Source organism: Marmota marmota, unplaced genomic scaffold (assembly GCF_001458135.2).
Source record: "Marmota marmota marmota unplaced genomic scaffold, marMar, whole genome shotgun sequence".
Taxonomy (NCBI): domain Eukaryota; kingdom Metazoa; phylum Chordata; class Mammalia; order Rodentia; family Sciuridae; genus Marmota; species Marmota marmota.
In genome coordinates this window covers 2132998-2145205 of record NW_025999863.1, presented here as the reverse complement: position 1 = coordinate 2145205, position 12208 = coordinate 2132998, and the positions used below count along the sequence as shown (strand labels likewise).

At 63.5% G+C, this 12208-nt stretch overlaps 2 protein-coding genes across 3 annotated transcripts in view; one reads left to right on the top strand and one right to left on the bottom strand.

Moving 5' to 3' along the window:
- Positions 1–10207, top strand: part of Mfsd12 (major facilitator superfamily domain containing 12) — a 20440-nt gene extending 10233 nt beyond the window's left edge. The window contains exons 8-9 of the mRNA XM_048810834.1: positions 6324–6329; positions 10165–10207. Coding sequence (XP_048666791.1) covers positions 6324–6329; positions 10165–10207 — 49 coding nt within the window. The remainder of the gene's footprint in view (positions 1–6323; positions 6330–10164) is intronic.
- Fzr1 (fizzy and cell division cycle 20 related 1) lies at positions 227–9728 on the bottom strand. 2 transcript variants are annotated; one of them, XM_048812128.1, is made up of 8 exons: positions 9488–9726; positions 2634–2738; positions 2088–2213; positions 1914–1977; positions 1711–1838; positions 1096–1178; positions 632–811; positions 227–296 (listed from the first exon to the last, which is right to left on the bottom strand). In XM_048812128.1, the coding sequence occupies exons 2-7, from the start codon at positions 2700–2702 to the stop codon at positions 715–717; spliced, it is 567 nt and encodes a 188-aa protein (XP_048668085.1). In that variant the 5' UTR covers positions 2703–2738; positions 9488–9726; the 3' UTR covers positions 227–296; positions 632–714. The 2 variants fall into 2 exon arrangements, with proteins under 2 accessions (XP_048668085.1, XP_048668093.1); XM_048812136.1 differs by lacking the exon at positions 227–296 and adding an exon at positions 401–506 and having other exon boundaries at positions 537–811; positions 9488–9728.
- Positions 10208–12208: the final 2001 nt, after the last annotated feature.

The window sequence follows — 12208 nt, the reverse complement described above, 5'->3', positions numbered from 1 at the left end:
CTCCCCCCGCCCTGCCCTCCCTTCCAGGGCAGGGGTGTGTGCGGCCAGGGACAGGGTAGGGTCAGGAGCTGCTGCCACCTGCACAGGGCCCTGTGGGGACGAACTCTGAGCGGGGTCCCAGGGCTGCGTGTGTCTCTGTCACCCTCCACCAGGAGCACGCCAAGGTCAGGTCAGGGACGCACCCAGGGCCACTTGAGGGTTCTCCAGAGAAAGACGGGTTCTGGACTCACCCGCTCAGACCAGCCCACAGAGGTCACGGAGTCCCCTTCCACAGAGAGGTCACAGAGCCGGGTCACCTGTAACCGGAGATTGGTGAGACCACATGTCCTCTGTGGCCAGGGTCTGGGAGCACCCAACCTGGAGTGGGGAGGACACAGGCCAGCACAGGCCCAAGGACAGCTGGGCGGGAGAGCGCAGAGCCGGGGAAAGGGGCCCCTGCTGCCAGGAGGCGGCCGTGGCCACAGGGTGAAGTCGTGGGTGGCGTGGGCCAAGGCAGGGCAGCTCCCCTGGGCAGAGCTCCTCCTCCGCCCTGTGCCCTGGGCTCGTCCCTAAGCAGTCCCGTCTGGTGGTGGCACCCACCCAGCTCTGCCCCAGGACTCCCCTGCTCAGAGCTGCCCGGTCCCGGGCCCACCTGGCTGGTGCAGGCGCTCCACAGGTACACGCAGGTCCCCAGCCCCACACTGAGCACGTTCAGGGACGACCAGTCCACCAGGTTCAAGTAGAAATCGTCCTGCAGCTCGGGGGCATCCAGGACCTTGAAGGGGATCTTGGAGATCTTGCGGGTGGGCTTCCGTGGAGACCGGAGCAACTTCTGACTGGAGACAGCCGAGACGGCCATTTGGCATCAAGCAGCCTGCGCCCTGCCCGGCACAGCTGCCGACCACGCCCGCCAGCCCCAGGCCTGCTGCTGGCCACGTCCACCCTGTGGCTGAGGCGGCCCTGGACGCCTACAGCCAGGCCCCCAGGTCGCCCTCCCTGGCTCCCGGCTGTACTCAGTGGTGTGGGGTCCCCGCTGGGCTCATGCCCCAGGAAGACAGGCCCTCTTGGGAAGCCTCCGGGGCCCCCAGGGACACCCCACCCAGAGACGGGGCTGACCTCTTGTTGCTGACAGGAGACAGGGAATACGGGGACACGTCGTTGCCGTCCTCGGGGCTGGCGCGCTTGGTGCTGAGGGAATACTGGGGGGGACACAGGCGCTCAAGAACCGGACCTGCACTCAGGACCCCAGCGGGCAGGCGTCCAGGTGTGCTCCGTGACCCCAGCGCAGCCCTGCTCTGGGTGGGACAGCCTTGCCTTTGGGCACCTGGACTGCTTTCTGCGGAGGTGCCTGGCCAGGCCTGTCTGACGCTGCTGCCCGCAGTCTCCCACCAGAGGACAAACCAGGGGCCTCTGGGCAGTGCTCCTGCAAGAGGCCCTGGCCGCCTCTGCAGGCTGCTGGCCAGGCACCAGCCACAGGGTCCCCGCAGCCAGTGCGTGCTCAGGAGGTCAACGGCAGGGTGTGGCTGGGGGCACCCGCAGCCCGGCCTGGCCCCCAGGAGGGGTCCCACTGACCCAGGTATTTGGAACGATGCTTGGGACCGGTGTGGGGAAGGAACCAGAGGCCAGGGACACTGTGCAGCCCTCCTGCAGCCCACCCGCTGGGTCCTCAGCCTGGCTGCAACGGAGGACCCAGCACCTGGCCTGCCGGCTGGGTGGCCCAGCGCAGCTCACCGTGAAGAGGCCCTTCTTCTCAGGCGTGGAGGGCTGCAGCCTGCGGTCCTCGGTCTGCGGGTCCTGCACCTTCTCGATGCCAGCTCCCAGCAGCTCGTTCTTCAGCAGGGCTGAGTAGGCCAGGCCGTCTGCGGGCAGCGCGCACAGTGAGGCCAGGGCCGGCAGAGGCGGGCGGGCGAGCGGATGGGCGGGCGGGGCCCTACCTTTGCCGCTGTCTGAGGTGGCGTCCTTGGCTTTGCGGTTCTGGCTGGGAGACTTGTCGTTTTCCTGCGTGGGGAGGAGAGGGAGTGGCATGTGTCTTGCTTGTCCAGCAAGAGAAGGCTGGGACAGCAGGCCAGGTGGGCCCGGGCGGCCTCCCTCCCCTGGGGGCCGCTCACATTGATCCTGTGGAAGTTCACGCTCCAGTTGGCTCCGGCGCGCGAGGGGATGAAGCGGTCCCCGTGCTTGCTGGGGGAGGACACCGGGGAGCTGGCGGGCGTCAGGGTACGTCGCATCTCCGAGACCTGGAGAGGCAGGCGGACACTGCTTCAGCCAGAGCCAGGAGCCCCGGGCCAGCCTCTGCTGCCACGGCTCCGTTCATGAACCCTCTCAGGACCCCGAGGTCGGGAAGCGTCTGTCAGCTGACATGTTGGAGCCTGCTGGTGGGCCCAGGTCTTCAGGTGCTGGGCTGGCCCAAGGTTCAGGCCGAGGGACAGAAGGGGAGAAGCGTCCCAGAGCAGGCCTCTGCCAGGTCCAGGGACGGACATGGGCACTGGGGTACTCTGGTCATACCCAGGTCACCTGCCAAGGGAGCGCAAGACCACAGAGGCCAGCAGCTTCCGCAGAGGGAGCCTGGTGAAGAATGTGCTTGGGGCTCCACTGGTCCCCAGGCCCCTGAACCCATCCCATGGAGAGCCCCTGCACAGACAGGGGACAGGACTCACACACGGCATCGTGTTCTCGTTCTGGATGACAATCTGCCGGAGCAGCCTCCGCTCATAGTCCTGATCCATGGTGGGGCAGGGCAGGGCCTGCCGGCCAAGGTCAGCCTGAAGCAGGAAGGGCTGGAGGTCAGTCAGTGCCAGCAGCCCCCGTGGGGGTCTCTAGAGGAGTAGCTAAGAGTCCAGTGCCTGTGCAACTGGCTCCCACAACTTAGGGTCCGGGAGGCCTGAGCAACACTGAACGGGGACAGACTGGCTGCCCCCTGGCTGCTCGGCGGGAACCCCCACTGGCAAGGCCCCAGGCCCCAAGGCCAGCCGCAGACCCTCTACCCACATGCTGCCCTTGGGTCATGTCTGTACCCCTTGGTCCTTGCCTGCCTGGGAAGGGGCTCTCTGCTCTGGAGGCCCTGAGAGTTGGCAGGGTGCAGGTGGCACAGCAAAGACCTGCCCTGAGCATGGTGGCCTCTGTGACCTGCCACACAGCACAGGAACCCAAGGCCTTGGCCTGCACGTGTGCGTGTGACGTCAGTGAGCTCCATCTCACTGCAGACATTACCGAGGGGACAGCACATGGGGTCCAGGGCCAAGACGGACCAGGCTGTGGCTCAGGGATGCCAACGTGTGGCCATCACACCAACCACACGGTACCCTACAGGGGTCCTGTGTGCACAGCCAGCCCAGGGAGGCCTCTCTGAGGGGTGACGTGCAAGCTGAGGTCAGCAGGTGCACCAGCAAGGAGCCCTCTAGGGAGGGAAGTAGGGTGTGGCCTAAGGCGGGTGAGGGGCAGCGCCTGTTTTTGTAAATAAAACTTTATTGGCACACAGCTGCACATGCTGCTCAGAGCCTCCACGGTGCTTCTGTGCTCAGTGATGGACATGAGAGAGCAGGTAAGGGCAGAAGTGCTCAGTGTCTGGGCGAGAGAAGCCTCCTGCCCGACCTGGGCGCTGCCTCTGCACAGCAGCGGATCAGGCTCAGCGACGGCCGCTTCTCCCTGGTCTGCCCACTCTGCACCCCAGGAGCCCCTGCCTCCTCCAGCCTAGCACTGCTGCTTGGTCTCCTCGGCCTGGGGCCTGGGGTGGACAGCTGGGTATGCAGAAAGTCAAAAAGAAAAGCCCCACTCAAGAGCCAAAAGCTATAAAGCACAGATCCTAGCTGGCGCGGTGGCGCGTACCTCGGGAGGCTGAGGCAGGAGGATCGTGAGTACAAAGCCAGCCTCTGCAACTTAGCGACCCCCACAAAAAAATCCCCAAAAACAAAACCAACAAATTCCTCCAGGAGCACCACAGTGACACCAATGCGTGGCTTTAACAACTGTGACAGTGAGACCTGAAATTCACTGTCCTGACCACTCCCGGTGCACACTCAGGTTGTGGCCAGCCCTCACCACCGTCCACCTTCACAACGTCCTCCTCTTCCTAAACTGAGGCTGTCACGCTCAACGCTATGTGACCCAGTGACCGCCTAGACACACCCCGCGAGAAGGGAAATGCAGATCCAGGTGCAGACCGGCACCCGCAGCGGGGCCCACACCTCGGCTGGAGTGCCACCCAGCCATGGACAGAAACTCCCACACATGCTGTGACCGGCACGGCACGGCTCTAAGGGCACCGTGCTCAGGGCAATGAGCCAGTGCCAAAAGGCCCAAGGCCAGGTGATGCCATCACAGGAGGTTCCCAGGGCCACCAGATCCGCAGACAGGCAGGAGCGGAGGAAGACTCCTGAGGGACAGGCCACGCTGGCTCAGTGCCGCCGTGGGCACATGCCCGGCTGCCTCGGCTGGTGTCTGAGGTGGAGGCGGGTCTGCACCCCCATTTCCCACGCCCTCCCCCACTGGCCTCTGACGGTGTGAACCGGGAGGCAAAGGAGCAGGGCACCCGCGCTCCTTGGCGGACGCAGCAACCCCAGGCAGAGCCCACAGCATGCAGACAGCAGCCCCCGCTCGACTGAGACCCGGATCCCATCTTGTACCCTCTGCAGGGTCTCCTGGCTGAGCCGCCCTCTTGCAGGTGAGACCCCCAAGACCAAGCACAGGCACAGATTGTGCTTGACCCGTCACACCAAGAGCTGGGCTGGCTTCCGAGGCCTGAGCCCTGGGGTCCTCGTCCTGGCCGATGTCAGTCTTTGGCTTGCTGGGAGCGGGGCTGCCAAGCTGCAGGGCCAGCCCCTCCCCCTTCAGCTAAGCCTCCTGAAGCAGCTGCGACTCCCCGGTGACTGGCTTCTGCCCCATGAACCCTGGGACACGCTCCTGTGGCTCAATGCAATCCCGGCTTTCAGTGCACTGGACACACAGAGCAGCTGACAGCGGGTGGCTGCTCATCCCCTCCTGAGTCTCCCCACCGTGGGCAAGGCCTGCCACACCTGGATTCAGCCCTGGAGGATTCTGGACTTGTGGGAGCTGCTGCAGAACCACGGGGCTGCCTCCTGTGAGGCCCCAGCTCACCTGCACGGCAGGAGAACGAAAGGCCTGGGGAGCCTGGGGGGGGGGGCCGTCTGCCGTGAGAGGCACCTTATCACGCAGCATGACCAACACGGGTAGGTGTGGCTCGGGTGGAGGCCTGCCCAGTGTGCCAGGCCCTGGGTTCCACCCCCCGCCAAACAGGAAAGCTGTCCCCCTCAGAGAGGGGACCAAACTGGCAAAGGGCCTGAGCAAATCATTCTCAGAAAGACGCCTGTGCTCACCGCAGCTGCGAAGCCAAGGAGCGCCTGACCTGCGGCCGCAGAGGCGAAGGTGCCCGGGGCCTGCGGGGCGCACAGCTGGCGGAGCTGAGCTTTAAGAGGGCGATCTGGTGCTCACAGGACGTGACCACACATCTCTGAGGTCACAGTGAGGCACTGTCCCTTCTAAGAACTCATCCTTGGAAACTCTGGCCGCTGGGGAGCACAGGGGCAGCTCTTCTGCAGAAGCCAGGCCACAAGCCTGCGGAGGGGGGGGAGGACCGGGAGCAGAGGCTGGGCCTGGGGAGGGGATGAGGCGGGTCAGGGGAAGGAAGTCCCAGTTAACCTGCCGCCACTTTTACTTCCTGAGTTTGGAGTCACGTGGCCACGTCAGCTGTTCAAACCAACCCACCCCTCAGCCAGGCAGGCCAGGGTGCCAGGCTGTGCCTCGGGGCCTCCTCACTCAGGGCTGGAAGTTTCACAATGAAATGTCGGGGGAAAACGATCAGAACCAGCTGCCACCGAGAACGAGAGACCGCTGGGCTTGGACACCACGGCATCGAGGGACTCAGTACAGAGCCCAGCAGCACGAGGAATGGGCCTCCCACAGGCCTGCGGGGAGCCCCACGGGGCACACTCTACGGGGAGGCTGCTGCCTGAGATCCCACGTGGTGGGCCAGGACCCCTGGCTGCTGAGCCTCCCGCTGCCCATCCCCTGCTGGTCAGGGCCACTGTGTCACCCACCTGCTCACCAGGAGGCCTCTGCTCCACTGACACACGCGCCTTCTGTTTCTGCGCTCCCACCTGCTCCTCTGGGAGTACAACATGAGCCAGTGACGCACAGCCAGGGTCCACTCGGGAGCCCTCAGCGAGGCTGTCCTGAGCCAGGGCTCCTGTGCCTGGTGGGGTGCTCTCCTGCTCACACCACGGGTCGCACAGGGCCTGGCTCCCAGCACAGCCTTCCGACAGCCCCTGCGCTGGGCCTCCCAGGCCTGCCCTGCTGCTGGCCGCTGTGCCACACTAGCCCGCCCTCCGCAGCCGTGGGTGCTCTAGGCTCCCCTCAGCAGGTATGCAGCAAAGGCAGCTCCCCTTCGCTGTACCCAGGAGTTTCTGCCCTGGCTACTGTGCCCCAGGGGATGCTGGGTGGTGTCCAGGAAGGCTTGTGGCTATCACTGCTGGGCGGGGCGGCGTGCCCCGGCATGGAGCAGATGGAGGCCAGGATGCTGCCCGGCACTCTGTAGTGCCCAGGAGACCCCACCCCGAGAACCAGACAGGTGTCCACAGTGCTGAGGCGAGACCTTGCTCCAGGGCCAGGCCACGGCCAAATCTGCTTTTGAGGCACAAGGAGTGAGCAGGCTGGCGCTTAGACCAGCAAGGACCCCGTGCGTGGCCTGAGGGCAGCCTGTGGCCTACTTATGTCCTTCTGCCCCCTGAAGCCAGTGTGGTCCCAGAGAGCACTCTCCTGTATGAGAAGGGACAGGGCACCAGATTTCAGTTCCGGGCGCTAGGCCACGCCCCCTCGTGGGCCGGAGCCAGGGCGCCATCTCCAGGCTCCACCTGTAGGCTCCAGGGTCGGCTGGAGCAGTCAGGGCTGCTGCAGGGCTGGGCCTCCCCTGGCAGGGGCAGCACCGAGGACCTCTGCTGACCAACAGGCATCTCCAGGAGCACAGCAGTCTGGTCGCAGGGCCTGGGCCAAACTCTGACTCCTTCCAGTCCTGCTCATCTTGAAAAACTGGTCCCTACTCTTTTCACATTTTAAAGCTCTTCAAGGAACAAAAGGAAAGGCTCACTCCTGTAATGAGGGACCTCTGTCACCCGCATCAGCAGCTGACTGGGGTCTGGCTGTGACTGCCTCTGACATGGTTAGGCCAGTGTCCCCAAAGCACTGTAGACACAGGGCCGGGCTGTTCTCTGGGGTGGGGCCCTGGGCGGGCAGGCCATGCAGAGGCGTCCCAGGCCTCCACCACTCCAGGCCAGGGGCTCCTCCAGGAGTGACGACCACACATGCCCCCAGACATCACCAGTGCCTCCTGGGGGCAGAATCATCCCTGGATAAGGGTGGCTCTAGCCTTCAAGAGCAGCAGCCAACCAACAGGTACTTGCAGACTGGCATCTGCCAGCCCCAAGAGCCCCGGACCAGCCTCCTGGATGCCTGTGTGACCTGGGCCCTGCTCCAGCCACCAACACACGGCAGACTCTGCATGCTCTTTCTTAATTCTGTCCTCGCGAGAGCCCTGCCGACAGGCCCAGTGCTACCCTGTGACTGGGTGGGGCTGGCAGCGGGGGTGGGGGGTGGAGGAGCCGGGCCCTGAGCTGGCACTCGCCCCTGTGCTCACCCTCTGGGCCCCAGACAAGGCCGCTCTAGGGGTCGAGACACCCCGGACTCCATAGTAAGAGCACCGCTGGGACCTCTGCAGTCTGGCTCCAGCGAGAACCATCCAATGAAAGACCAAGGTGACAAATGGCCGAGGGCAGAGACTCAGAGGCAAAGTGCTGTATCTAGGGCATCCAGACGCAAGAACCAAGAGACCCAGCACAGTCCCAGGCATCCCCAGACTTCCAGCAGCCTCCCCAGGCGAGCCCTGCCTCCCAGGAGGTTAAGAGGTTGAGAGACCAGGCTGGGCAGCCAGGGCAGCCGGGGCCTGTGGTCTGCAGCCAGCCATCCTCTACGGGGCTGGGCGAGAAGTTCCAGATAGAAAGAGCCCGCAGACGGGCAAGGCTAGGGCTCAGTGGCGGAGCACTCAGCTGGCACATGTGAGGCACCGGGTTCCACCCTCTGCACCACACAAGAACACGCGCATAAAAATAAGAGTACTGTGTCCACTTACAGCTAAAACCCACTTCCAAAGAAAGAAGGATGGAGCCAGCGGCTTCCAGCACACACAGGAGGGGTCTCGTGAGCCGGTCTCCCCTGCCTCCTGGAGCCCTGCACAGCACGCCTGCGCCAGCATCACCATGCCCCCTCACCTGCTCCTGTCACCCCCCTCTGGCCTCTTGGTTGCATGCTGGTCAGGAGCCACTGTGCAAGCAACTGAGGATGCTCCCTGCAGAGCCCAGGGCCACGGGCAACCATGCTGTCCACCCCACAGAGCCTGGCCAGCGAACCCCTGGAGAACAGGAACCACCTTGTAACCCTCCTGCCCCTCCCTCCCGTGAATCACATGCCCTGGTGACATTCTAAAGGGAAAGACCTGGGCTTTGGATAGCCAGCTCTGGCTCTGGGCCACCTCAACCCTTACAGGCCCCAAGGCTTTGGACACCTCCTGGCACCTTGGTTTCTTCTTCTCAGGTGGGGGTACCCCCTCCTGCCAGCACAGCTGTGGGACAGGGCACAAGGCCTGCGAAGCACTCAGCAGCCTGACACAGAGGTGCCCAGGAAATAAGTGGCGGCTAGCCACAGGCTCAATGACAGGCACATGACAGGTCCCCAGCGGCCTGCTTCCTGCCCCTCTATCTGCCCAATGCAGGCAGCTGTGTGGCACGCAGGTACCTGGAGGCCATCCTACCATCCAGTGACAGCCCCCGTGATGCCCACGCTGGGGAGGGCACCAAGTACAGAGCAACAGGGCTCCCCGGTGGGTGGTCAGTCCCACAGGCAGGCGGCTGATGACATGGGGCAGCGGCTGGACCAGAACTCAGCCCTGGCCACTGACAGCTGAGCTGCACACTGAGACCTGCCAAAGTCGGGGCCTCTGTCATGGGGGACAAGAACAGCCAGGGGCCCTTCAGACAAGGCAGCCAAGACATGGCCAAAAGGCCCGGAACCCAGGAGGGCTGCACCCAGCCTCAGGCTCCAGTGGGAACCCTCAGGAGCAGGCGCCCTCCAGGGAGGCTGTGCCCAGGCCTTCGGCCACCCCTGTGCCCACTCATTCTCGAGCTCACGTGACTACACCCCATCCTGCCCCAGTGAGAACCCTCGGCCCAGCAGAGCTCTCGCCACTGGCTTGAGCTCCTGCCCCACCGTTCCCAGCCAGGGGGCCCTGCCCCCCCAGTCCACCCCGAGAGAACTGCTGCTCCAGGTAGAAAAGGGTGACGCAGGGGACCTGGAGCACCTTCTGTGGCCTTCTCGCACCACCCAGCACCCACCCGGGCTGACATGGTGACCCCAGGTCTGCAGCAGCCCCCACAAGGCAAACACCCCCTGCTCCAGCAGCTCAGAGCATCAGTCACTCTCCCTTGTCGAGGGCCATCGCAGTGCCCACCTGCAGGTCCAAGGAAGGGCTGCAGGAAGGAACCTGGGGTGCTCAGGTGGCCTTTCCATCCCGGCGTGGCAGGGTGGGGCCTGCTCGGTGACGGGCTGTCCTGGGTGTGCAGCCTCGCTGTCTCCACCCGCTCCATGCCAGAACAGCCCAGACCTGACAGCCACCGGCGCCCTCAGGACTGTCCGGTGTCCCTTGGTGCAGCATCACGGGTGGGGAAGGCCTGGGAAGGAGAAGATGCGGAGCACGGTCCAGCCACACCTGGAGGACTACTCAGCCATGGCAGGAGCAAGATTCTGCAGCGTGGACGGGCCTCGAGGGCATGATGCTCAGGGAGGACCAGACGACAAGGTGGCACTGTGTGACTGTCTTGGTAAGCGAGTCCAGAGACAGGAAAAGGATCTGTGGGTGCTGGGGGCCAGGGAGGGATGGGGTGACTGCTCGTGGGACAGGCTTCCCTTGGGGTGATGGTCCTAGAAGTGGACAGTGGTGACAGCCACACAGCTTGGCAAATATATAAAACCCAAACTGTGCGTGTCTACTGTGCGTGGCGTGGCATGAGAACTGTGTGCACACCACTGTCATCAGCAAAAAACTAAAAAAATGGACAAAATTCTAAAAGGGAAGTGAAGGGAACCGAAGGAGAGCCAGGTCAGGGAACAGACAGCGGCTCGCTCCAGAGACCACCCTGAGGGTGTGCGGCCAGCGAGCATGACTACCTGACAGCTGGATGGGGCACTGCAGGGGAGGCCACCTGGGTCTCCTTCCCCAGGTGAAGAGACCAGGAAGAGAAGTGACCTGCCGAGGTCACTAGGGCAGGAATGCCCATGTGGGGGGCCTCTGGCTCTGGGCTTGCCCCAGCCCTCACCACAGCACACCCTGTCCAGGTCCCCAGGGCAGGTTCTGCAGGGCAAAAGGGAGGTGTGGGCAGGATAGTCATGGGTCGCTCTGGCCAGCAGGAGGTCAGTAGGAACCCCAGGGAGTTGCTGGGGACAGAAAAGGGGGGAGGCCACATGAGCCCTCCAGCAGGGGTCCAGGACACCCACAGTCCCTCCACTCACCCCAGTATGTGCTTGGGCACTGCAGCCTGCTCAGGACACAGCCCCACTGGGGACGGAGAGGAGACCAGACAGTCACGCCACAGGCTCCATCCGGACTCCCTGTGGGGCCTCCCAGCACTGTGGGCACAGTGCTGGGTCATTCTTGGGGGTGCAGTGTTGGTGCTAAGCAGAGTCCCTGCTCCCACCCACTTCATCCCAGGACCCCTGGTCCACTTCAGACAAGCACAGGTAACTTCCCCAACTGGCTCAACTCTCACAGAAGGCAGATGAGGGCACTGTGGGCATCAGTTCCCAAAATCCAAGTCCCTTTCCCAGGAGCCCCAGGATCAGCCCACGAAGCAGAGTGGCTTTGGATATTCATCCCTCTAAATAACCCAGAGGGAAGGGCCAACTAACCCTACTCTACGCCCCCAAACCTGGATGTGTCCCATACACAAAGCCCAACCCACCAAGAGCCCCAGTGACTAGTAAACAGTGTGACATTTCCTACTGAAATAGAGACAGTGGTTTGAGCATCTACACAGAACCCCCTTGGAAGCCCTCCCAGGCTTCTCCACTGCCTCTAGGTAGTCCTGTCCCTACCCCCAAACAACCACTACCCCCCGGCCCACACGGGTTCCCAGGTTTCACTGAGGAACAGTCACAGGAGCGACCAGCACACACGGCTGAGAAATTGCCACCAGCAAAGAGTCCACCCTGGGAGCAGGAGTGAAGACCATAGCTCAGTTCTCTGGGGGAGCCTGTGCCTTACAAAACCCCTGCAGCCCAGCTGCTCCCCACATGGCGCCCGGCACACCTGCGACAACCCAGCGCTACCAAAACAGCACCCGCGACACGGGCCCAGTGGCTCATAAGAAATTCTGCATGGTAACAGCCTTGGATATCTTCTGGAAGCACCCTGCTCCTCCAGCGTGGCCCTCAGGGGCCATCAGCCAGGAGCCTCCAGTGGGGGTGCATCAAGCCCCCACCCACAAGACATACCTCCCGACCTCCCTCACTTAAAAGTCTGTCCTCCAGGACCCAGGCCCAGGGGGCAGTGTGTGTTCCGCCTGGATGAGTTTCCATTAGGTAAATCACCCTCATTCACAGTTGGGTGAGAAGGTGGGGGGTGAGCCTCCCCAGCCAGAGGGTGAGGTCATGAGTGGACTAGGGTGGGGGGGGATCTGCTTCCCAGCCAGAGAAGTGCCCTGATTCAGGACATGAGTTTTGGGTGCAGAAATCAGGGAAAAAGCAAACAGGTTTAGGCATCTGAAGTGGGTGGGTCTCAGGCTTCCGGTCAGGGACAGGTCTTGAAGGGGGTGGTCCCTGGGCTTTAGCTGGGGAAAGGGCTGGGAGTGGGGGGCATGCAGGAGGTCCCAGGTGGTCAGGCAGGATGCAGGTTCAGATGGGGGACTGGGCAGAGATAGGCTGCCTCTGATTTGGGTAGGGTCACTGCTGAAATGGGAAAGCCAGGTGCTGAGGGGTCACTGACGTTGGCTGCGGGGCTCGGAGGGTGGGGGATGAGAAATCTGAGGGGTCGGGTGGGATGGGGACATGAAAGCATTCAAAGCTTTGTCCCCTGGGTAATTCTGTGTCCCTGTGGAGACCAGGGTCCCAGCACCCAGGAGTCGGGTCGTTTCCGGGTCTGCCGCTGTTTTTATTGCGGGAGGGCGTCACGGCAGGC

Bases quoted from the DNA above. Each gene is read 5' to 3' on its own strand.
- Fzr1 (XM_048812136.1), bottom strand. From the start codon at position 2,702: ATGGATCAGGACTATGAGCGGAGGCTGCTCCGGCAGATTGTCATCCAG. The intron at 2,214-2,633 runs GTGAGTCCTGTC...CTGCCTCTCCAG, and splicing joins ACGAGAACACGATGCCGTGT to GTCTCGGAGATGCGACGTAC. The intron at 1,839-1,913 runs GTAGGGCCCCGC...CGCTGCCCGCAG, and splicing joins CACCTCAGACAGCGGCAAAG to ACGGCCTGGCCTACTCAGCC.